The sequence below is a fragment of the Natator depressus genome, chromosome 7 (assembly GCF_965152275.1).
Source record: "Natator depressus isolate rNatDep1 chromosome 7, rNatDep2.hap1, whole genome shotgun sequence".
Classification (NCBI taxonomy): domain Eukaryota; kingdom Metazoa; phylum Chordata; order Testudines; family Cheloniidae; genus Natator; species Natator depressus.
Genome location: NC_134240.1, coordinates 42,877,017 through 42,902,371, shown reverse-complemented (window position 1 = coordinate 42,902,371; position 25,355 = coordinate 42,877,017). Strand labels below are relative to the sequence as shown.

At 39.4% G+C, this 25,355-nt stretch overlaps 1 protein-coding gene across 2 annotated transcripts in view; it reads right to left on the bottom strand.

Moving 5' to 3' along the window:
* The window catches only part of NT5DC2 (5'-nucleotidase domain containing 2), a 61,165-nt gene that overhangs the window by 22,092 nt on the left and 13,718 nt on the right, over positions 1–25,355 (bottom strand). For both annotated transcript variants that reach the window (XM_074958264.1, XM_074958265.1), the window contains exons 3-9: positions 23,045–23,119; positions 21,174–21,229; positions 16,982–17,075; positions 8,189–8,317; positions 2,917–2,977; positions 2,110–2,212; positions 1,378–1,479 (exon numbers count right to left, since the gene is read on the bottom strand). In XM_074958264.1, coding sequence (XP_074814365.1) covers positions 1,378–1,479; positions 2,110–2,212; positions 2,917–2,977; positions 8,189–8,317; positions 16,982–17,075; positions 21,174–21,229; positions 23,045–23,119 — 620 coding nt within the window. The remainder of the gene's footprint in view (positions 1–1,377; positions 1,480–2,109; positions 2,213–2,916; positions 2,978–8,188; positions 8,318–16,981; positions 17,076–21,173; positions 21,230–23,044; positions 23,120–25,355) is intronic.

Sequence of the window (25,355 nt, the reverse complement as noted above, 5' to 3'; positions counted from 1 at the left end):
AGAACAAGTGTGCCTAACACCAAGATACGGTTATTTAGATCTTTTGATAATTATTCAAACAATAGCGTTATTTATACATAGCATTGTCTGCTAACCAGTTGGTTCAACACAACTGTGAATTGTGCAGTATTTTATGTAAATTATAGTGGTGCCCCCTAGAGCTGCCCTGGAACAAATGAACTGGTTGTGACAAACTCAGTGTTTGTATGTAGAGGTCTCATATTAAAAATAATAATAAAAAAATCTAAGTTGAAAGCATTCACTTAAAGTTACAGGAATGTTAGAAGGTAGAAGTTAACTCTCTCCAATGTGCTACTGTTTCTGCAGATCTGTAGCATAAGTGGTCTTTGGTGGGTCAGTAAGCAGCATTGTATGGCCATGTCACAGGATGAATGGCTCTCAGGGAACATAGGTCCTCCCCCACCAGACATACTTCGTGCACTTCCCCAGGTGGAGAAAATGAGCAAAGTACATGACAGGCAGGCCTTGAGTGGGCTGGAGGAAGGAGACAGCAAGGAGACAAGACAGATGCCTGTGGAGAGCTAGAGGGGAGACTCCAAGTAGGAAACCCAGGGAGAATCAGCATTCAGTACAGACACATAAGGAGCACAGGAAGGGAGCTCAAGGGCTGCTAAGAGACTGCAGAGCCTAGGAAGAGCTACAAGTTGAGCTCAGGGCAAGCTGAAGGTTGTTTTGAAGTCTGAAAGAGAAGACCGATCTTCAGAAAAGAAGGGCTCTGCTCAGCTTGAGACTGGGGTGGAAGACTTTGTTCTGGACTTGAAGACCCCAGAAGGGCTGGATTTTTTTTTTTATGACTTAGCTAGAAGGCCAAGTCACCGCAGCAACCAAACCAGGATGGACGATTGGGAGAGCCACATACAGATTGAAAGTACCAAGTAACCACCCAACTTAAATTACTTTTCCATTTGTTGGAAGGCTTGTTAAGTGCAGTAGGGGGGAAAAAATTGGCACATTCACAAGTTATACAATGTCCAGGCATATTCAGCTTTCATACAAAGCATTCTGCTACTCTGTTCCTTTCCATTTCTTCTTCTGTATCATAAAACTTCTGATTTAACTTTGTTAATGTCCCAAATTTAGGAACAAATTCTGCTTAGGATTTCAATAAAATTTTTTATTAACTGAGGAATATATTTGCCCTAATAGATGCTAATGAATATCGGGAAGCAGGGGACCCAATTCTGCACCAGGCTTAGAATTTATGATCTAATACACACACACAGTCACACAAGAGGATGGATGGTTTTTATAACAACATTTTTGAGATGGGTGGAGAGAGAAAACAAAGAAATGTTGGCTTCTGAAAAGTTCTACAAGCCACCATGCAGCAGTGCAACACACTACAACGGAACATACTTGCGTCTGTCAGTGAAAAAGGTGGGTTTATCAGCTTGCACAATGACCATGTCAAAGAGGTCCCGCCAGTTCTTGCCAACCATGTGTTTCATTCCTTTATCTCTGCAGACAGATGGAAAGGTTAATATTCCAAGTAATCCCCTCTCTGGCATACACAACCCAGAGTAAAATCCATAAAAGCTTATTTCAATTGGGCTTAAAACTTTTTTTAATGTAATAAACCTTGAAGCGCAGAGACTTCAAAAACCTTCTGACTCCATTTGACTGCACATAGGAGTTGCACACCAGTTGTTGATCACTAACTTACTCCTACCATGACTAAGGAATTCTCCCTCTACCCTACCCTCAAAGCTCAGCAGCTGTCCACACAATTCTGTGCCTTCAGGAAGCAGAGCAAGTCTGCTGGCTCAGGAGATATTGCTCTGTTGGTATCAGTAGTAAAAATGATGACAAAATAATACTGGCCAGTCACAGCCCAAAAAGAAAGTCAGAACAGCTCCTCCCTCAAAGACAAAAGAACTCTTGTGTGGTATGTGTGTTTAATAATCTTTTACCACAAGCCACTGCTCTCTTCCCCCACATTGAATAGCATTCCACTGAAACGTCCCATTAAAAACAGCCAGTTTACTGTCTTCAAATCCTCATTGAGGAAAATAGGCCCCAAACCCCATGGTCTAATGCATGCAACTATAACCATTGATTCATATTATTTTTGTAATAGATGATACTCACACAAAGCTGAAGGGGCTGTTTGTAATAAGGAAGAGTTTCTTGTTGAGGTTAACCAGTCTGTTTAGGACAGCATAAGTTTCATCCCCATGAAGAATGTATTTCTCTATTTTTAAAAAAAAAAGTCCGTATCACCTTTTACTATCAATTTTTTCCACCCACATATTGGTAAACATTTTGCCAGAGGGTTTTTAAAAAGGTTACTTATGACATCGCCTGGAATGCAGAGGCCCATACTCTTGGGTACACAGCATTATAATTATTGAAATAATAAGCAAGATGAATAGAGCATCACAGCAACAACAAAATAAAAAGCTAGCTTTACGAACTAGAAGAGTTTGCCACCCCCATACACAACTGAGCGAACGTGCTTTTGGGAGGCAGGTAAATGTGAGAAGGCTCCCTGTATGTGAAGAGACAAGATGAACAATTACAGTGTCATAGGGCTGACTATATTGTGGGGAAAAAAAGAGCTCATCTACAATAGCTATGGCCTTCCCATATGGCACGTTTTCCACTTAACTGCTAATATCCCCAACTTATAGGCAAAGAAAATAATGCTGGAGGAATGAAAGGACTGTTCTTTTCTTTGTAAAGCATCCTTGGTCAGTACCAAAATACCTCTTTCAACTCCTTGGATAGCTTTAAGCATAAACTATGAACATGACCTTACTGTATCTTGCTATTATCACTATCATTTCTAGTCTGGTGATGTACTGTAAAACCAATAATCCATTTACACATGTAAACATTCAATAAAATATGCATTAGCACTGAAAATTAAGAACAATGGATTTAAACTTAACTGACCCATGTCCTTCTCAATCCATTTGTACATCATTCCTTTCACGTGCACGTCTTTAATGGCATCCTAAAAAAGGGGAAAAACAGCTTTCAGTTTTAAATCTGGCATTAACGGGACTATTTTCTACTGCCTCAAATGGAACCTTGTTGTCAAGATGGATCAACAGAACAACAACGCATCTGCTTCATTTGCTGCAAGGACAAAAAGCTAAGAGGACAATAAGCCAAGGACATTCTGCAAGGGGATTCACTATTATAAGTATAAACAACTACATTTATGAATTTGAACATGGTGGGGAGAGAACAAAAAACTTGGTTTTATTCCAGCCAATGGAAATAAAGACATGAACTGTAATTACCATAATGTGTTTCAGAGGGGTACCCATGTTAGTTGTTTTTGTTGATACAGACGAGGAGTCCTTGTGGCACCTTAGAGACTAAAATTTATTTGAGCATAAGTTTTCAGATGCATCTGACGAAGTGGGTTATAGCCCACAAAAGCTTATGCCCAAATAAATTTATTAGCCTTCAAGGTGCCACAAGGACTCCTCGTTGTTTTTGCAATTAATATGTTTACATAAACAATGAAAGTCTAAATTAAATTATGCTTTGGGCAACTCGATTGATCCTGAAATAATGACCACGTGGCTTTGAGTCCCAAGCAGGGTCTGGGAGTGCTCTGTAAATGCAACACAAAAAACCCTATGGAAAGAAGTTATCAGGCTTGGTACACCACTGTTCCTTCACAGGGTCTCTGGGAGTACACCCTTCCAGATGTCAGGCTTCAAGCCTCATCTCTCCTGGGGTGGAATTCTGCAGTTTACCTATTCTCAGACCAGGTTACAGCCCCTGGGTACCAAATCATGACTAATTCAGCAGGATGGAACGGATGGAACCAGCCAACTCCTCTGCAACTGTGGATTTGAGGCCAACTTATCTGTCTCACTGTATTACCTTTCCTGGTTGGCCCTCAAGAGCCCCTTTCAGCCTCTGTGACTGAGCCCTGGTCGACACTACAAACTTATGTTGGTATAACTAAGTCACTAAGGAGAGTGGAAAAACCACACCCAGAGGGGCACGGTTATACCCGCTGAACTCCTGACATAAACAGGAGGGCTTCTCCCCAACATATCTGCCACCTCTCAGGGAGGTGAAGTACCTATGCCAAGGGTACATAGCATGTTCACCAAGTGTAGACAAGCCCTTACTCTATTCATTACCTATGCTGATGGGAGTAGGTGTACATAATGTCTACAATGAAGTGCTGCAGATGAACCACTGTAGCATTTTAAATGAAGACATAACCACAGAGTTTAATAGAGCCAGAGAGTTTAAGGCCTGAAGGGAACATTTAGTTTGATGCAGAACTTCAATTTTAACCTGTTCTGTGCAGGTGTCTGTGTCAAGATTTAGGGGGTGTTGGAATGATAGTGTTCTTCAAGCCATCTACCAAAAAAATTCTCCCTATATAAACAAGGATCATGTAAAAAATATATTGATCTGCCTATGTGTCTCTCTTTCATTATATATAATAAGGTGAGGAAGCCCAAATGGTGCACAGGTGCTGGTCTCTTTCATACATATAGGAAAGAGACAGATACCCATGCACTATTTGGACCTGTCCAACCAAGAATCCCGACATCCCCCCATCTAACAAGGCTTGCAAGCTGCACACATTTGTTCTAAGAGTGTCACTCCTTAAATCATCTCATTTTCAGATTGTGTTTGTTAAATTTGTTTTACTTCTGTTTTTCAAAGCCAACACCAAATTCGGGGGGGGGGGAGAAGGAGAGTGAGTGAGTGAGTTACAGACACTTTTCATTTGTAACGGTTTGGAGTTATATAGAAGAAGTTAAAGTTTTTCCTAGGGAGCTTAAACTGGACATTTTTAGATCATACACTTTCCATCATATCACGTGTTGTACCCCTTCACTGCAGATTCCTATATCAGGGTCTACAATAATTTTAAACGTTTATATGCAGCAGTAGCTGCTTACCAGGTTCCTTTGTGGTGGTGGCAGAGCTGACGTTCAGCAGCCGCTCGAAGGCCATTTAATTGCTTGCTGACGGAGGACCAGCATTGAAGATTTGAACTGCACATCGGGACATGTTTAATAAATTGCGCTCAAGTCTTTCAACATTTGGCGTTCAGAGATAAAAATCTGGCTAAACCCTAAAAACCGATGCCCCACGTTATTCACCAATAGATCGGTCTACTGGATTAAGAGGCACAGGTACCAAACTGTGGTGGAGTTATCACCACAAGTGCAAGCTCCTGTGCAGAAAAAATCTCTCTTCTGATGGCTACCATTGGTGACACAAGCAGACAACAGTAAGTACTTATGTGCCAAATCTACATTCATAGTGGAGAAAAGAATGCAGGTTTGCTAGGCTCCTTGGTCACAGACTCCATAGCCCACACAAAAAAAAAGAGAGCCCACAGTTATGTTGCAGCTGGAACCTTGAAAACCCACGTGGGAGATGCCACGTGATGTTAGAAAAGCTCTCTGAAGGATGGCACAGTCAAACAGTTATGCCCTTCGTCCCCCAGTACCAAGATTGCAGATCAACCTGAGCCTGTGAACAAACTGCTCACTTGCTTTAATCCCTGGGGCAACCAGTTAATATTTGACCTTTCGACCAGTACAGAGTGCCCAGCTTCATATTAAAGACAACAGCAGGTCTTTGAGAAGTGCCCCAAGATAACTGTGAATGTTTAGATTGCCCATGATAAATGTTTCTTGCCCACTAACAGCACCAGTTAGGATAAGTGTTGCCAACATGAGCCTGATCCTAAAAATACCTTTTAGTTCACTGAAAAAGATTTCCTACAAGGGTGGAGGAGGGGCTGCCAGTTTGTTTCCAAAGCTATTCCCAAAGTATGTGCATCGTTATTCTGAGAATGCTCAGTTCTAGGAGTTGGCAACAGAGTGGGAGGAGTTTTGTATTTATTTCTTCACAAGAACTTCTGTCCTACTTTGCTGAATAACATTCTGAACCATGCCTGGCAGATTCTTTGCCTTCCAAAACACAAGAATTAGCCTCAGGGAGTAGTGACACAAACAGGTAAGGTTTTAAAGAAGTATATTTACCCTCATTAGTCCTCAAATCAGACAAGATTTCCCCCCTTTCCCCAATTCTGCACTCGCTGGACACCCATCAGAACACATCACAGCAGGCTGATTAATAATTATTGTGCTTTACATGTTCAGAGTGCTGTGCAGGTATCAACCCACACAATGCACCCAGTGAGGTATATGCTGTAAGCATCCACTTTATACACATGAGAAACTGCAGAAGATAAAGTGAAGTAACTTGAGGCCAAAGAGCAAGCCAATGCAACAGCCAGGATTAGAATTTAAGAATCTGAAAGTGCACTCATTCTTCTGGATCACACTGTAGTGAATATTGTTGCCATCCGTTAATAAATGGCATTGTTTTAAATGTGCTCGTCTATACCCATAGTACAATCATTTGGTCCCAAGCTGTAAATCCATCCAATGGCTTTGAAGAAACCATTGACATGACTCCTCAGGACTCACTCCAAAAACAGACTAAATAAGTGTAATGCAATTCAGGAAGGCCTTTACTACCTTGATATCCAGCCACTAAAATAAAATATGCCATGTACATTTGTCTCTGTAGTCTTTTTCCCTGCTCTGTATATTACAACATTGGTAGGACTGCTCCCAGAAGCTAAAAATTAAACAGCTGTTTTATATACTTTCATCTACTATACAAGGTGAAAATTTCAGAGACTGTAATGGTGAAAAGCATATCTTCAGATTAATCTACTTAATGAATTGTCCTTTAGAATGTTTAAAATAACCAGACACTAAGTTAGTACTAACCGTATAGAGATTTTTTTTCAACGCTTAGCAGCAAAAAGAGAAAAAGGATTCCATGTTTTGATCATACAAATACCTGTATTTTAAATCTGAACATCAGTTTGACAGAAAACTCTAGGTTAGGTTAAAGTTAGAACAAAGCTTCCCATTTTCTGAAGTGTAAAAAGTCAGTTGGTGTTTTGAAACACCAACATCTTTTAGCTCACAGGTCTTTTTCTATTTTGCAATTAATTATAAAAAAAAGTGATACTCAAAGTATCCATGCTCTTAACATCACATAACCTCATAAAGACAGGATAAACCCATCTGTCCTCTAAGCACCCCAGTAGGATATTAAGGCCACAGAGTAAGATAGAACATCAGTAGTTAGCCCTTGTCCAGTTGTTCTTACACTTTGGAATAGTATGGGTTGAAAGGATGCATCTTCCCTAGGAAAATGATGAGTTAACACAAGGTAAAAATCTTAGTGAACATGAGTTAAGTAAGACAAACCAGTTGGAGTTTCCACACGTTAGCAGGATGAGGTAAATCAGATTTACCTTGAACTACCTTGTCTTCACTAGGATTTTACCTTGAGTTAGTTAACACAAGGTTAGAACATTCTTTTTTCCCTACCAGGGAGGGCAAAAAGCACGTTGATGAAGTCCTTACCTTTAGGTGAAAGTTTGCACGCTGCTCCTCACAAGACCCCACTTAATCAAGTACGAATTGAGAGCCCCTGCCCATGGAGGAGAAACTGTATGTCCTGCATAGGGGGAGACCTGGAGTCTTTTAGGGCTCTATCTAGGTCAAAGGACTCATGGGACTCACCCAAATTTTACCTATAAATTAACTGAAAATTCAGAATACAACCATGCCATTAAGCTAGTCAATAATCCCCTCACATGAGTGAAGAGATATCCTGCCCATATTGGTGGGCAACATCATAATAATTAAATCAATGCTAAGGGTTTGGGGTTGTTTTTTTTTTTTTTTTTTGCAGGGGTAGTGGGCCGATTTTATTTTATTAAATTGCCCCTTTTAAATAAGGGAGGATCAGACAATGGTCTACAGATAAAAGCTGGGACTTCCTGAAGCAAGCTGAATTAAATAATTCAACTCTTCTGTCATTTCTGGGGCCCTGACCTAGCAGGCCTCTAAACACTACCAAAATAAATGTTAAAATAATAATAATAATAATAATAATAAATAATAATAATAATATAGTGATCTAATAGTATACAAAGAGCTCAAATGTTGTGTTGTTTTTTTTTAAAAGCACTGTATGTGCACCAATGCTCGCCAATTAAAAAACTAGATGTTAGAAATAATAAAAGCTTGAGTTTGGATAGTACAGAATTCACAAGCAGCAACAAAAAGACATAAGATTAACTGTGCCATATATATACACACACTATTGCATCAGCATTTCAAATGTTCCTTATACTCACAGATATGTCCTTGTAAAGATGAACCTGGTCAAACTCAATGCCATGATTTATGAAATAGTCAATGACTGAGGAGAGCAGGGTCATTTCAGGAAGGGAGAAGATGTCCATGAATTGTTTAATTGAAGGACCCTGATCAAAAAGGGGAAAAAAAAGTTGTATTAGAAATTGCAAGAAAGCTGTGAACGTGGTGTTAAAGAGTTCAGAATGGTTTCCCACGCCAATTAAGGTGAGGGGAGGCCCCCCCCCCCGCAGGGTGGGAAGAAGAGAAGAGAAACATGTGGCTTGTAGCCATACCAACTTGTGCTGGGTTCCAGTCAAGCTCCACCAGCCAATTAGGACTGGCTCACATGAGTTTCCAGACAAGACTTCAAAGAAAGCCTATGTACTCCTGGATGTGTCAGCAACTTAGCAGGTGACACTCTGCCCTTAAATTAGGTACTTATATAATGTAACAGTTCTTTGGAGCAAACAGGTTGCCTGACCACTGTGGTCATTCGATAACCACAGCACTTTCTACAAGATATGGGGAATTAGCCAACCTAATACAGAATTCTTCACTTCCTGTTCAGAACTGCTGTATAACATTGCAGTGCACTGAGAAATGGTTGTGTTCCACTCCCACAGTGGCTACAGGTATCCCTGTAAATCCCCCTCATCCCTCTCACAAGACTGCCAGGAGGCTGTGTTAAATGTTTATTATGTGTTTCAAGACTCTCGGATGCAAAGGCATCAACACTTCAAAGTATTATGCTTAATTATTCTCCTGGTGAGGTTTCAGATGGTATTTAACTCATCAACAAGTAGCAAAATGATTTAAACAATGTGTGCCCAAAGATAACAATGGCCAGAAAACTCCTGCCACACAATGCGATAGGAAAGGGAGAGAAACGAAACAGTTAAAGGCATCTTTGAAAAATAGCTATTATTGGTATTGTTCTAATCTTCAGTTTCCACACAGCTCCCCACAGTTATTTCAATCCCGTTAATTATACAAAGGCTGAGTTTATTGTAAAAGTTATAAGATTAGTAATAAAAAAATTAAATGACTATGGGCCTAATCTGGCCCCACTGTGAGCAGATATTACTCCACAGATTGTATCATCAAACAGCAGTTTTTGGACCACGAATTCTAGTTTAATACAATTTGCTAGCTTTATACATGTAGAGCTCTCTCCCTCAATACAACACAGATGCAGTGGTGGTTATTTTGTATCTCTTTCTGACGTACTAATATTTGGAAAAGATTCCCAAAATCTCTCCTGAGAGCTGCAGATGAATGAGTAATTTAGTTTTTCATTTGTCTAGTGCCAGAGTGGCTGTGAGCATAATTAAAGACGTCTGGTGACGGAAAAAACAGTTTGGGCAGTGCTCGGAACTGCTCAAGAATCTCTCATATATCTAGCTATTAAGGATGTCTGTCCACTCATTGTATACCCCAGAGCCTGGAAGTTTGACCCGTAAACAAATTCCCTAGCAAACAGAGACCTATAGGCCCAGCACACTCCAGCATGTCCATGGCCTCAAAGTCAATGCATATAAAGACAGTAACATGGAAATATACACACACAGTATACAGATATGAGGAAGAGATCACGGAAGGCCTGTACCCCTGAAGGAAAGAGGGTGAGTGCTGACTCACTAAGAAACGTATGTCATCAAACCTTCTAGACATAGTAGGCATCTTTCACCAGGCACAAAAGATAGAGCATTTCCAGAAACATTTTCCAGATGTTTAGTGTCCCCAACCCCATGGTGACAAAAGCACTACCACAGAGCTCAATGAGAGCTCCTTCTCCTCCCCCTCCATGGCCAGCCACTACTGAGGGAAACTATGCGCCAGTTCCTCAAACCAGACCACAAAAAAGTGTTGCATCCAGGCAACCTGCACAGAGTTAAGATACTGTTCCATTTCATCCCAGATGGAAGAGTCCATTGATTCATCCACTGTATTAGACGATATCTATTACAAGAGTGTCAAAACACAGGTGACATTTTAATTGATAAAACATAGCTTGGAATTTGCTTAGTAGACTCATGTGGAGACCTTTGCTCTTGCAAAAGTGTCATGTGATTGTTAATGACCAGAAGTAGTCAGGACCTGTTTTTACATCTCATCCAAGAGACAAAACCTTCTTTATTAACTGATGTAACAACTTGTATTACTTTTCATCCTTCAGTATGAAGAGATTTAATTATATTTATTGTACAAGAGCACTTTGGCACTACTAAGATGACACGAACACTGAATCTGTCTATTTAATCTGACCATTGGTCCATCAAGACTAATGCCCTGCCTTTGGCAGAGGTCAATAACGGATACTTCAGAGGAAAACCAAAACCCTGTACAATGCATGTATGCAGCAACAGAATGTCAAGAGGTATGTGAAGAATTCCGTCCTGAACCTTACGGCAAGGAGATCATGATGGTCCCTCCTGACGTTAAAGTCTATGAGATTAGACCACAAAGTGGTTTATTTATATTTTAGCTTGGACATAGAATTACCTAACCCCTTTTAAAATCTAGTTACAATATTTAGTCCATGACCTCATTACAGTGCATTCCACAGAGTAACTGAATACTCATCTCCCCATACTATGGGAGTTGTATAACAAGGAGGAGGGACTGATCACTTTCTGCTATGCCCTCCATAATGTAATTCATATACTTCAGTCAAGTCCCCTTCTAAAGCTTCTCCCTTCCAGGCTTTAAAAAACAGTTGGAAGTTCAGAGCTCAATATTACACCTCTGAACTAAAAAGGCATGTAAATCCTTATGAGACACTAATGGTCTCATAGCTCGTCAAAGGATACTGCAAATATTCAGCTCAAGAAAGAATACAAATAGGTTTTGAAAGTGATTTTGCTATCCTTACTGTAAGCACCTGTAGTTTAAAAACTGATAATTAAAAAGAGATCCAGTGTAGCTATGAAGTGATTGTGAGGGAATTTCTTCTCCTCCTTTACAGCAGGGTCACTCAAAGGAGTTTAAATTTGTGCACAGTGATTTTAACAAATACCTTACAGGTCTAGGTTAGAAACCAAGACGGCAAGCCAAACATCTATGATGAACTTCAGGAGTTTAGGGAGAATCTGTTTTAATCAGCAGAAGCACAGAAAACATTAGCTTGAGTTCTTCGGAAAGTACTTGTAGGAACTTTGCACTGATGTTCTATATTTCTGATTCTAATATACACTTCCAATTCTCTCTATGCATTTTATTTAATTCAGTTGATCTTTAATGGTTTAGAATTGAATAATTCCTTCGAAGTACACTACAGACACAGGAAGTTTAAAAGTTTGCATTCAGCTGTGAAAGATACAGTAGAGAGGATTTGCTGAACCAGAAATAATACCTAATGGCAGATGAGAGACTTGTTGGATCTCTGGGTCTTTCTGACCACAAATCCTATGCAACATGTACTGTTGTGTTTGGAATGATAATATTAAAAGTCTGGAAGGGAATACGAAAATAGACTTTTCTCCTAATTAGGATTAAGATTGGTTCAACCAAGTTTGTCATCACTGCATAAACAAGCTGAAGAGGGAGAATTCCAGTTTTTCTAGTTCCATAAAATAAACCTGACACTCTCTAAAACTGATGTGCTCATCTTACCCCATGGCACGGCACTGTTTCCAGAAGGAGCCATAAAAAGCATTATACACATTAACCCTTTAATACATGTAATGAAGTCTTAACATGCTTAAGTGTCAGTCATCTGCCTACTAGCAAGGGTCAATAATAAAATCTACCATGGATTGCCCAACATGTGAGCAAAATTAAGTCCCGATTTCCCAGTAGGGACTGGAGTACGGTTCCATGATATTTGAGGGGCCTTTGCACATGTCTCTCACATGCACGGACCTGGAGAAGAGCTCCATGTAAATTCAAAAGCTTGTCTCTCACCAACAGAAGTTGGTCCATTAAAAAAATATTACCTCTCCCACCTTGTCTCTCTAATATGCACAGAGTATCACTGACTGGCTCCTGAACAAGCCATGAACATGCTCATCACCAAAGGAAGATTCTCCTTGTGAAAAAGGGGAAAAATTTAAAAAAAATAAATAAATAAAACGATCTCCCTGGTATCAAAAATGGGAACAAAAGGAAAAAAATTGATGAAAATGTTAATGCGTCTAAGAGATCACAAAGAAAAGGTAGCTAGTTATATTAGAGCACAAGTACTACTGTAGCTATACTTCATATTTAGGGCAAGTGCAAGTCTAAAAATTTGGAAGTTTGCTATTCACAAAAAGGGCTACATTTATGAGTGCTGTGTGTACAGATATTTCACATTCTAAACAGACATACACACAACTTAAGAGCTGTGAATAATTCTCAGTCACAAACAAAGCCCTTTGGAAAAGCACATACTAACAGCTTAGATTAGCCTTTCCCATGATAGAGAAATCAAAGTGGCCTTGGGTTGTTGACTTAGCACAGCTGACTTAAAGGGGCATTACTGGAATGTTTTTGAGGAAGCCTGCAGTTCAGCTACCAGATGATTCACCAATGCCAGAAGAACTAACTCAGGGTCTGAAACGAGGTTGGGGGTGGGATTTATTAATTTAGTTTTTCCCAAAGCTTCCATGGCACAAAGCTAGACAGTTCCAAAAAAAAAAAACCACCACACATTTGACTCCAGCCCAGCTCCTTTTCAGCCAATATAGACAAATTTGAAAGGTGCTAGTGGAAGAAACTTAATATTGCCAGACCTCTGAATGTGCAAAAAACCCAAAACACAGTGAATCTGATCCACAGAGAATAATTAAAAAGCAGTTTCTGGAGCCCTATGCAGTGTTGAAGGCAGATGGATTTCTCTGGCTGTCTGTGCTGCTCATACATGCACTTGAATAATAATCCAGGCTCAAGGTTAGCCGACGCACATTCATTCTCAGGAAATAGTATTCAAGCCAAATGGAAGCATTAAATCCAACATACCTTTTATATTTAACATTTTTAGGTTTTTTTCCTCAAAAAGCATTTATCTAAAGATACATTATAGCTCAAAGATATCTCATCATGGAATAGGGATTATAAATTCTAATTCTATAGTACAAGACGATGTATTCATGTAATATTTAAGAAAAGTTTTATAAAAGAGTTCCAATAGTTCATGGATTAGGGACCCAATTTTATGGGGCTCCTGTATAGATTATTTAGGTTAATCTTTCTATCTACCCAATGGGACTCAGTGCTCAGTCTAGAAGATACCATCAGAGATGCTTAGTTTGCAGTTCTCAAACTGTGGATTTGTGTCTCCAGAGATAACATGCTTGTTAACAGCAAAAATGTTTTTAAATAATATATAGAGGTGAGAAATAACAGATCTTAACCCAATTGTCCCTCTGCAAATTTGTGTACACAGAGTCAATCCCTTACCTATCTCTAAAAGTGAAAAGTTTCAAAAAGTTAAATGAATAGAAGATTGTTGGGGGCAGAATATATCTGGACAAGGAGAAGAAGTTTGGAGATAAATGTGAGAAGGGAGGAACAGGCAGTAGAAACAAAAAAGTGAAACTGTTTGAGCAGCATACTGCAGAAGTCTTGAGGTCTTTCTGAGTGTAGCCTTCATTGATTTGAGATCTACCATACCATTCTCTCACTAGAAGGGAAAACCTATAATGGCAGCAGGCCATAAAAGAGACCCAGTTTGGGAATATTTTAATTAAGTTCCTCTACCTGTGGGTAAGACAGGCATATGTGCAAAATGCAAACAGTGCAAGAAAGAAATGCAAGGCCTGGTTGCCCAACTGAAACATCATGAGAAGTGTTCCTTCTCAGGAGGAAGCTGTGTTGAAGATGATGAAAGGAACATGTCTGAACATGCAAGATCTTCAGGTGGGTAAACTTTTTTATTTCATACTTCGTTCTTAAGGACTGCCGGTCTTCCTTCTGGACTATTCTTGAATTCTCATGTTTGAGCAAAAAATATAGTTGTTACTCTATGGTACTAGCTAGCATTTTAGATGCAGTTGTGATAAAAAATAAATAGCTGAAACGGGCAGATCTTCCTTTTACAAATTCACCTTTAAAGTAGTACTGAGTGTCAGTGGATGCAATGAGTAATACTAAATGAGCAGTATGGTAATTATTAAATAACTGCATTGACTTATTTTGTTTAGGAGAATCCATCCTCAACATACAGGATTCTATCTACCTTCAAGATCACCATCATTTTCTATAGTTTCCGAGTTATCTGCCAATGATAGTGTTTCAGTCGCACCATGTATGTCATATAGCCACAGTATATCACCTGAAGCAAAAAGAAAAAAATCTCCATCACCCAGAAACAACCATAGATAAGTTTGTGATAAGAACCAGCAGATTACAAAAGGAGGTAATTGATGAAAAAATTTCCCAGTTTGTTTATGCAACAAACTCTCCTTTCCATATGATTGAGAACTTCACATGGTTCAGTCATTAAGACCAGGATACAATCCACCCAACAGAGCAGATGTCACAGGCAACTTGCTGGATAAAGTGTATGAAAGAGAAATTGAGCGGTGTGCAAAAGGTCTAGAGGGTAAACTTGTTAACCTGAGTCTTGATGGGTGGACCAATATCCACAATGATCCTGTTGTATGTGCATGTGTGACAACAGAAGGGGGGAGAATGTCTTCCTTACAGAAACAATTGATATATCAGGAAATGCACACACAGCAGAATACTTACAAGAAGTAGCAGTAAAAGCTATAACAAACTGTGGAAAAAAAATTCAAATGTCTAGTATGCAGCTTGGTCACAGACAACGCTGCAAATGTATCCAAGATTAGAAGAAATTATTTAGAAGAGAGTCCCAAGCTAACATACAGTTGCACTGCTCATTTGATGCACCTCCCAGCCAAAGACTTCAGTGTTCCAGAAATAAAGGCTAATGTTGTTGAAACTGCAAAATACTTCCGTAACAACCACTTTGCAGCAGCTGCTCTGAAAAAAGTGGGAGGAACCAAGCTCACTCTCCCACAAGACGTGCGATGGAACTCAGTAGTGGACTATTTTGAGCACTAGATCAAGAACTGGCCTAATCTGATGTCACAATTTTGTTCACAAACTGTCAAAAATAGATGGCACTGTCACAGCCAAAGTTCTCAACATTGTGCTTAAGAGAAATGTTGAACACATGCCGAGTACCCTGAAGCCTATTTCTGTAGCTTTGAACAAAATGCAGGGAAATAGCTGTTTTATTGCTGACGCTGATGAAATTTGGAAGGAACTGAGTGAGATCTTAAAGAGAGAAATATGCAATGACAGTATTACTTTACAAGCATTAAAAAAAAACGAATTGGACAAGCACTATCTCCAGCTCATTTTCTTGCAAATATTCTCAATACTCGGTACCAGGGTCAAACCTTAACTGCTGAAGAAGAGCAGCTGGCTATGACATGGACATCCAGTAATCATCCCTCCATAATGTCAACTACAATAAACTTCAGAGCTAAGGGTGAAACATTCAAGCAATATATGTTTGCTGATGATGTTTTAAAGAAAGTCACACCAGTGAACTGGTGGAAGTCACTTAAGCACTTGAATTCAGAGACTGTTGAAGTGACAATCTCACTTTTAACAGCAGTAGCTTCTTCTGCCGGTGTAGAAAGAATATTTTCTTCCTTTGGAATAATTCATTCCAAATGGAGAAATCGTTTGGGACCTGAAAAAGCAGGAAAACTTGTTTTTCCTTTTCCAATTATGAACAGGAAAATGAAGGTGAAGATGACTGAGTTAACTGCAGAAGCCAATATTTTAAGTTTCTCATATTGACCTGGCTGACACAGTCAATTTTTGTTTTTTTAAATATTTCATTTAACTATTTTAATTAAAAACAATTTTAACAAAAACAAACCTGATTTTAAAAAACTTGAATGTTTAACTAAATTCAAAAAGTCAGATGCTTGTTTTGTTAAAATATTATATGTTTGCTGTTGGGGGAAAAAAATCCAGTATACATAATGTTGTTGTTTTAGTTAAATAACACAATTTAAATGTCTATCCGGTGATGTTCTCCTCCTGATACAGCATAGCAAGATAATCCTTCAAATATTAATGATTAACCTGGTGAATTGGAGATAGTTCACCTCCCAATGACTTCATAAATATCTGCTTCAGTTACCTTTGGTAAATGAAATAACCAAACAATCATTCATTTTCTGATATCGCTGAAAAATGAATCTGAAAAGTTTTCAGAATAAATCACTTTAAAAATGTATATAGTGTATACCTTCTAAAAATGAAACCTACATCTATCTCTGAGTTGTGAACAATATGTATTAAGGTTATATCAACCAACAAAAATGCACTTTTATGTAGAAATCCATGATTACATCGAGTCTTCCTGACTAGTGATTTAAATCAAATCCACCTTGGTATCAACTATGCTGGGATGCTTGTTCATTAGAGAACACACACACATGGGTTGGCTCTTTGCGGATATCAATTGCTGTTAAATGGCCTGATGACTGTCATTAATTAGGTGGGCTGGAATTGAATGGGTGACCTGAATGTGAAATACACCATACCTCATTATCAATCGAGAGCCATTGAGTCCTGGACCAATACCCCAAAGATTAAAAAAAATATTTCCGCATGTGGTTCTCAACTTCTACACCCCCTTGAATAAGCTCTGGGGTAAATTCCCACAAAAGCAGAATGTGTTTAAACTAGCAAGTGCTGTCCTTTTCTAATCTGGAAGAAGCTATAGTCACTCTCACTTACTCCTTACGCAGGAAGGTTCCCAGCTGACAGTAAAAGCCAACATATCAGTTTTAAAGAATGCACTGAAGTGCTGCCTACAATACCTTGCCATAGAAGTCACTCATCTGGTACAGCGGGATGTGCTGCGTACCACCATACAATTCAATAACCTCTTCATCAGGCACTGGCTTTAGCCCTCTACAAGACAAATCACAAAAAAAATTGCATCACTAAATGTTAGCAGCCACTGGGCTGCAAACCAGAGGGGAGAGAGGAAAGATGGGTAACCTCCTTCTATAAAGCTCTCAAGTGGAGAAGAAGTGGATCTTAGCATGAAGTCTGTTTTTACCACCACATGACATTTCACTCATATCCACAATTCTGAAAGAGCAGAGATAATCTTCCATAGGCTATTTGTAAACAGGTACATAAGATCATAATATAAGAACGGCCATACTGGGTCAGACCAAAGGTCCATCTAGCCCAGTATCCTGTCTTCTGACCGTGGCCAATGCCAGGTGCCCCAGACGGAATGAACAGAACAGGTAATCAAGGGATCCATCCCGTCACCCATTCCCAGGTTCCAACATCATCCCTGTCCATCCTGGCTAACAGCCATGGATGGACCTATCCTCCATGAACTTATCTAGTTCTTTTTTGAGCCCTGTTATAGTCTTAGCCTTCACAACATCCGGTGGCAAGGAGTTCCACAGGACTGCTGCTGCACACTGAGTGGATGTTTTCAGAGAACTATCCACGACTCCAAGATCTCTTTCTTCAGTGGTAACAGCTAATTTAGACCCCATCAATTTATATGTATAGTTGGGATTATGTTTTCCAATGTGCATTACTTTGCATTTATCAACACTGAATTTCATCTGCCATTTTGTTGTCTAGTCACCCAGTTTTGAGAGATCCTTTTGTAGCTTTTCACAGTCTGCCAGGGACTTAACTATCTTGAGTAGGTAACAGGCTCTAGCTTGATTGAGAAGTTTCTCTATACCTTGATTTAGTCAACACGGGAAAGAGATTCGGGTTCCATATATTTTTAATCTCAAGGAGGACAAACACCATTGAACAGAGGTGGCTCGCTTGGATCTTGCCATAGCAAGGTCAGACTAATTCAAGATGCAAAACTTCTCCTTCTCAGAGAGGCAGCACATGTATCAACCAAAGACCAATGTACAATTTAAGCTAGTCAGCATTGTATAATTAAAACTCATTCAGAGTTCCTTCAGTAATTATTGTATTACTAACTTAACATGGCAAGAAACTGTGATGGTGTACAAAAAAGTTTCATGTGGCTTTGTATAACTTCTGCAAATATTTTTAACACAGAACTGAGGCTAAAATATATTTTACTGGTTAGTTTAGCTTTCATAACCAAGAAGGTTGTCTCCATAAAAGACTATTAAACCTGGGTAAACCTTACCTAATATGTCCCCTTAACATTCAACTATGCTTTCAGGATTTAAAAAGCTACGTAAAATCATCTCCACATCTGCAGACCGAGGCACACACTTATGCAGGTTTTTTTTTGTAATTACTTGTTTTGCAAACTATTTACTCATCAAGCCTTTATGACCTTTCTTCTGACTCAACAGATCAGAACATTCTCTTTGAAGAGTTTTTTTTAAAGTTACCCTACTTGTTAAAAGAAAATTTAAATATTTACACAAAGTCAATTTCTATAAACAGCTTTAAAAAAAAGTTATTTGAAATAACCCTCTTATACAGGTTCAGTGAAGGATGTTGCAATGCCTGGGAACCATAAACAGGGCAGTGTTGAAAAAGAAATTCTCTTTGATTTTGGAACTCTGTCTCTGGAAATCTTGGGGGTTTAACGTAATCAGAGCTTAACTGCGAAAAGGCACTGTTCCACAAGTAAAACAGTCAGCTTCCATAGTCAAAAGGCTCACGAAACAAAACATACCCCATTTTATGAGTACTTCTTTTAATACAGAATCCTAACACGCACCAAAAAACCCCAGGAACGGCTTATTTCTTAAGGCCAGTGCAGGATGGTTCCCAACTGCAGATTCTCCCATGCTTTGTCATGTCTGCTTCAAATATATAGGATATTGGTACTTGGGAGAGGATAACAGAACAGCCAGAATGATTGATCATTTTTGAAAAGAGACTTTTCTTGCTTTTGCCATATCATCATTAGGAGCCAAATCCCACATCCGTACTCCCACAAACTGTTTTTAAGAACTGTCAAGGGAGTCCATGACTTTGAATGGACACTCTTAGGTCTCTATTGTAAATCTAAAATAAACTCATTACAATGAGTAGAAATCTGCCCAAATTAGGACCTCAAAAGTTGGCCCTCATTGATTTAGTTCCCTGAATTAATTAAAAAAAAATATTCCCCTTCACTGTCTGTTCTTGCTTGGCAAAGCTGAATCAGAAAAACATATTCAATGACTTTAGACCAGCCTTCACTGCAGAGGGCAACTCCAGTATTAGTGGATTTGTATGCACACACTGTCCCCTGTACAGAACTGCTGTTATGAGCTACTTGTTCTTAAAAGGGATATAGTCCCACTGATCCACCCTTTTGCAATCTTAGAGAGGGGCCGTGATATGGGGAAAGGAATGCAAGGGCTGACTGAGTCCGCCTGTCAATTGCAATACCGGCTGCTGAAAAGCAAAGGGGAATTCATTAGGCAGGAGACAGATCTTGGGGATGGGAGGGTTAAGAAGTTATGCCATCTCACTGTGCATGTACATGTATCTCAGCATCATAGCGTGGGACATTTCCACCCAAACATCAGACCAATAGCTCATTGCAGAATTCTCTAGCCACCCTCCCCCACGTAGAATGCTGTGCTTTGGCTGCATCTTCTGGCCTCGTCCCAATCCAAAGAGACTGGGGGAGAGGGAGCAGGGCTGCAACAGTGCCTCAAAAAAAATAAAATAAAAAAAAATTAAAAGTGGGATGCCACCACAGCCTGTGGAAGAGGAAGCTGATGTTGATACACATTTGTTACTATGTTTAGGTCCCTGAAAATCCTAGGGCCAGGTCCAGACAGAGTTCCACATGACATTAATTCTATCCTTCCCAGTCTAATGATGCTGTATATTGCTAAAAGTAATGCACAATTGTTATTGAAGATGCTGAGAGCAGTGGTGAAAGTCTGCAGACTATTTACTATTTCGGGTCCCTGTTTCCTATTTGGGGGAGTTGAAGGAGGGGGAGAAGAGAGACAGAGTGGACAATCAATACTGAGGCTTCACCATGCTCCCTCGGTGTAAATGAATTGTTTGCTTAACACTGGCAAATATTTGATGTGCTTCGCTTCATTTTGGGAGTCATTGGCCCAAAGTAGAGTTTAAAAGTATGGTGGGGACATTAGCCATTAGTTGCCTTCATTTGGAAAAAAGTATTTAACTATTCCAGCCACCAAAAAAGTAGCAAAATAATATTTTGCTTTATGTTCTCTGAAGGGCTTCAGAGTTTTTGCATTGGAGCATTCATGTGTTCTATTGCTCTGTATTGGTCTCCTTGCTTCTCAAAGGAGAGTCTTCAAGTCCAATCCTGCAAGGTGCTGAGCAGGTTAAAGTCTCCCAGGGAAGTCAGTGGGACTTGCTGGTGCTTACACAACCAGACAGGATTAGGATTTGAAAAGCTTTTATATCAAGTGTGTCACTCCAACCGCCAGGATGCAGCATGTAGTGAACACAAGAGCAGCCAAAGTAATCTGTGTGCTACATATCAATGCTCTATTCAAGGACTTCTGGCCCACTTGTTTAAGAAAGGCACTCCCTATTACTTTTCTTGGCACTTTACTCAACTTTTTCCACTCAAGAAAAATGCCTCCATCCAATGGAGTTAAAATCCATATCCTTATTTTCATCTCCAAACAGCTTCCTTTCCAGCATTGGTGAGCATACTCCTGTCAGGATAGGCTTTTTTCATGTATGGACGGCCCTTTGAGAGTGAGTCTTTCTCCAGTCCAATGACATAGGGCAATTTTTCTGACTAAGTAGACTGCACTGCAACCTGTAGACTTAGTGGGTTAAGTGATCAGATGCATCATTGTTCATAAAAAAAAAATTTACATTTTCACTCCCACACTTAGCTCCATATGCTTGATAAAAGCAGCCACCTGCAACTGCATGTCAGGCAACAGCTTGTAATCATTACTTAGCAAGTGAAGACAGGATAAGCTAGAGAAGGTTGCTTTCCCCATTTAAAAAAAAAGTCAAAAACTTTACAGACGTGAGACTTTGCACTCCATCTTCAGCATGAACCCTTGGGGCATTTAGTAAATGCATTAATATATGACACACCTATATGCAGTCCCCAACTGGACATAATGGAAAGCATCAATCTTCATCAGAAGACTCTGTGAAGAGAGAAAGGTGAACAGTCTTCATTGGTTGCATTTGGTATAAATTTAGTCAGGAAAAACAAACAGATTAAGTTTACTGATGTCCCAAAGAAATAATAAAAAGTAGAAAAATGAATTCTAGTTAAAAATACATTCAAATTAGGTTAGTTTTAAGTTGTGCTTAAATCACTTCTCTCTTCATAGCGACATTTTAGAACATCACGGGGAAAAATGCCAAATTGCCATGAACTGAAGCATTACATAATATTACATTCCAACTCAGGACCTATTACAAACTTTTTCTGGGGGCTGGAGGTGGAAGAGGAATGGAGTACAGGAGTTCTTTAACATTAAGACAAATCCTTTGTGTACACATAGCAAAGGAGGGGCTTATGTGTAAGGAGATTTAAGGCGAGTCACATCTTACTTAAGCAGCACTAATAGTTCAAGTTTTTGTGCCAAATCTTATTTTCTTTTTACTTTTTTACTCCATGCTCAAGTTCCCACTCTTGTACCAGAATGGAAACACTAGACCTTCTCTCTTTTTGTATTGATCTTCTTTATTCACAAGGTATCCCTTCTTTTTTATTTCCCCAGGCATTATGCAATAGCCATAATGGAATTTAACCAAGTATGGCCTCTGAGACTAACCCAGCACCACTCTGAGAATCAGAGATCAGTGTGGTATCGGAACAATTTATCCCTTCACTAATATGATTGCATGTTACATTGTTCCCTAATGTTCCTAAACTAAGAGGCACTCCCATATTTAGCATGTCATCATACTATTGTCAAGCCACCATTCCCACCTTCTGAACAGGAATAAGCAGTTATGCTGAACCAAAGCAAACAGGCAGTACAAGCTTTTTGCACAGGGCTTGATTTTCATGTTTTGAAATGAGAAATGAGGCAGCCCACACTACTACCCACCCATTGAAAGGAACAGTTTTCTTGGCATCTGAGCAATGTGTGCTCTTATTTCAGAAATCTGTGCTTGGATAGTCGCAAGCAGAACACAGAAAGTGATTGGACAATCTCTCCTGCTGCAAAGTCAGAAACATACATTCAGGACAGACTGTTGCCATAATGTCAGTTTCAGCATTACAGCTTAGCTTGGGCAGAAGAGAGGACAACCTGGGAAATATAAAATTCCTTCATTCCTCTTTAAAAGGGTGCATTCTCTAGTTACACTGAAGTGATTGAACACACTTAGTTGGTTCAGAAATAACCAGACTATCAAAAGAAGACTAGCTTGTACCAGTAATTGTCTGTCTCCCTACTGAATATAAGCTGTTTAACTGCAGCGAGGTGATGTGATATTTTTCAGAACTATACTTTTACGTGGTTGTCTAAAGTTATTGAAAAAGGAGGGTTAAAACAAAAGCTTGTACTTTGTGTGCTCCTAAGCCTCTCAAACATTACAGGGCTTCAGAAGGAATGTCTGAGAAGCTACAAAGCTTAATGAGTTGTTCTGGCCCTCTATTTCAAATACTGGTAGTAGTGAAAGAAAAAAACCTCTTCAGTGAGTACAGGCTGTAGCTACATACCTTTTAAATCACTGAAGGCTATTAAAATACTGAGAAAGAAACGAGAGAGAGAGAGAAACACGAGAGACGCCATGTAGCCAGCCTTTTATATTAGTTCCATTTGTCCCAAGGAGATTACAATCTAAAAGAACCTATGCAGGGACAGATACAACAATCCCTAGTGCATATTCTTCTGAAAGCTGTTCTATCAGATGTCATTACAGGAAAGACTGAGTTATGTGACAGGCAGATCAAATACTGTGCAAGAGAAAGCAAGTATGAAATTTAAATTTGTGTCGTTCACCTTTTGCACGTCATAGTGAAGCCCTCTGATGGCAAATCCTGGAAGGTAATCGTATTTCTTGAGTCCTTCTGGATACTGGAAAATATTTCATGAGAAAGCAGTTAGTTCAGTGAAGCAGTGCCGGATATTTAAGAAATTTTTCCAGTTGACAAGAGAATGAAGAATTTGGTATACTGAATTAGCCCCCTAGACCACCAAATCCCAGTACCCTCCATCCAACCATGGCCTAAGTGAACCAAAAGATGCCCAAAAACTATAATGCAACTGCCAAGATTTGGGATTCTACAAACTGGAATGTTTGCTTGGGCAATTGATCCCTAACTCCTATACCAAATACCTAGTACCCTGAAAAGAGTAACTGTATCTTGAGATGGGCTTGAAATCCACTTACTAAACCCATCATATAAGGGAGGTTTTTCCCAAATAGCATGAGAAAAAGCTATACTAAGCCACCAATTTCTGAATGATTTAAACTTTTGGAGTTTTATTTCATTTTAATAAAAAAAGAAGCTATTCTAAATCTTTGTGCTCATTATGATGAACTTCAAAATGTGAAACACCTCAGGGCTCTCTTCCCAGGTGTGCAGACAGCCAATTGCATTGTATTTGCTGTTGCTCAGAGCTCTGCCGAGCAGCCACCAAACAAAATTGACATAGTTGAAATCTTTTCTGAGCAGCAATGAAATGAAAGAAGCTTGTCAGTTTCGTGCTGCTGCAGTTGGGGAAAAAAGCTTATACCGTCCCCCTCAAAAAACAGCATAGGCAGACACTGGAGCTACTCCCTGGGGGATGACAACTTTCCTGGGGTCTTGAAAGAGGTTGATGAATCAGAGTTTTCTGCTGCCCACACTTTCTCACTTAATCACAGAAAGGAAGCTGAGAAATGGGTAGAGTTCTACTAGAGGGAGTGGAGTTTCAAGTTGCAGATACTTTCTAGCTAGAACTCATGCTAGACAATGAGAGAGATCCTAATACCCTCCACCCTTCCCAGTATCTGGGACTCTTCATCAGAGTGTTCCCCCTGAACCTTGCAAATATAGATTCTCTCCCCACCCAGTCTTTCACAGCTACCTCTGGCTAGTAGGGGTCTGCTATGTTTTCCAAGCCCTAGTAATGATAGATATTATTAGTCAATATCATACATTCCCTATTTAAAAATTCCTGGCATCTATGTCATCCTACACCCACAAATTCTACACAGACTGCCTTTTTGTATGGTCAGTGATTTATTTATAAGCCATATTCATCATGGCAGATGCCACATATCTGTTAGCCTGCAGTGAGCAGACTATTTATTCTGAAGATTGTAAGTGTCCTATTCTGTATGCATTAGTTGGGTTCCCTAAAGAATCATAATAAATATGTAGGATCTCATTCTGTACCCATCACTATGATATCAGAGATCCTGGCAGAAGATGTAGGCTAGAATTTAAAAGAGAGAACGAACGAGAACACACCAGGGGAGTTAAGATGCCTAACTTATCAGGCTTTTTTGAAAATCCTGGCATAAATATACTGGTTCTTTTGATAATATTTTTTTCCATTTTCTGGAAGAATCCTCCATCCCAATTTTAAATGGATTGGTACAGGCTGTCCTATGTCCCAACACTTAGTTTTGCTCCACTGTGAAAGAATGGGTGAGGCACAGAGGGTGTGGGGAGAGAGAATGAGAATGGACCTGAAGCCCTAAAATGACAGGGGGAAATGCCATTGCAAAACCATTGTGTGACATGGTTAGGACGCTAGGGAAAGTAGTGCAGCTTCGGCCACACACCTATAGGAATTTGTATATATTAAAGTACTCAGCTTTGTATTTCTTTTCTTAAACACAAAAAGTGCTGCTAACCTGTCAAACAAAACAAGACAAGAGAACACAGGCACATCCAATGATATATTTAACAACTTAGTCTAGAAAACTCATTAAGTCCTATATAACTAACTATAAAAATAAAATCACTTGTTTCTAGGGCTACATGGGCCCATCAATAGCCCAGTACTGGCTGTTGCCCATCTTCTGATTTGGGGTTAGGAGGAAAGAGGAGGATGGATGGATGGATGCAGTGGTGGCAATGTTTTTTGTGTTCTTTTTTTTTTTTTTTTTAAAATAGTGACAACTCTTTGAAGACGCTCAGACATTTGCAATGTTACAATAAGTCCCAAGGGAAATGGATTAGCAGACAGAGTGCCAGGTTCATGAAATATATAATTACATAGCTATCACTACCACAGACAATGTATACATATACAGTGGTAATAAAACAAACTTTACAGGGAATGCTTGACTAAAAGATTTTGCGGAAAAGAAAAAAAC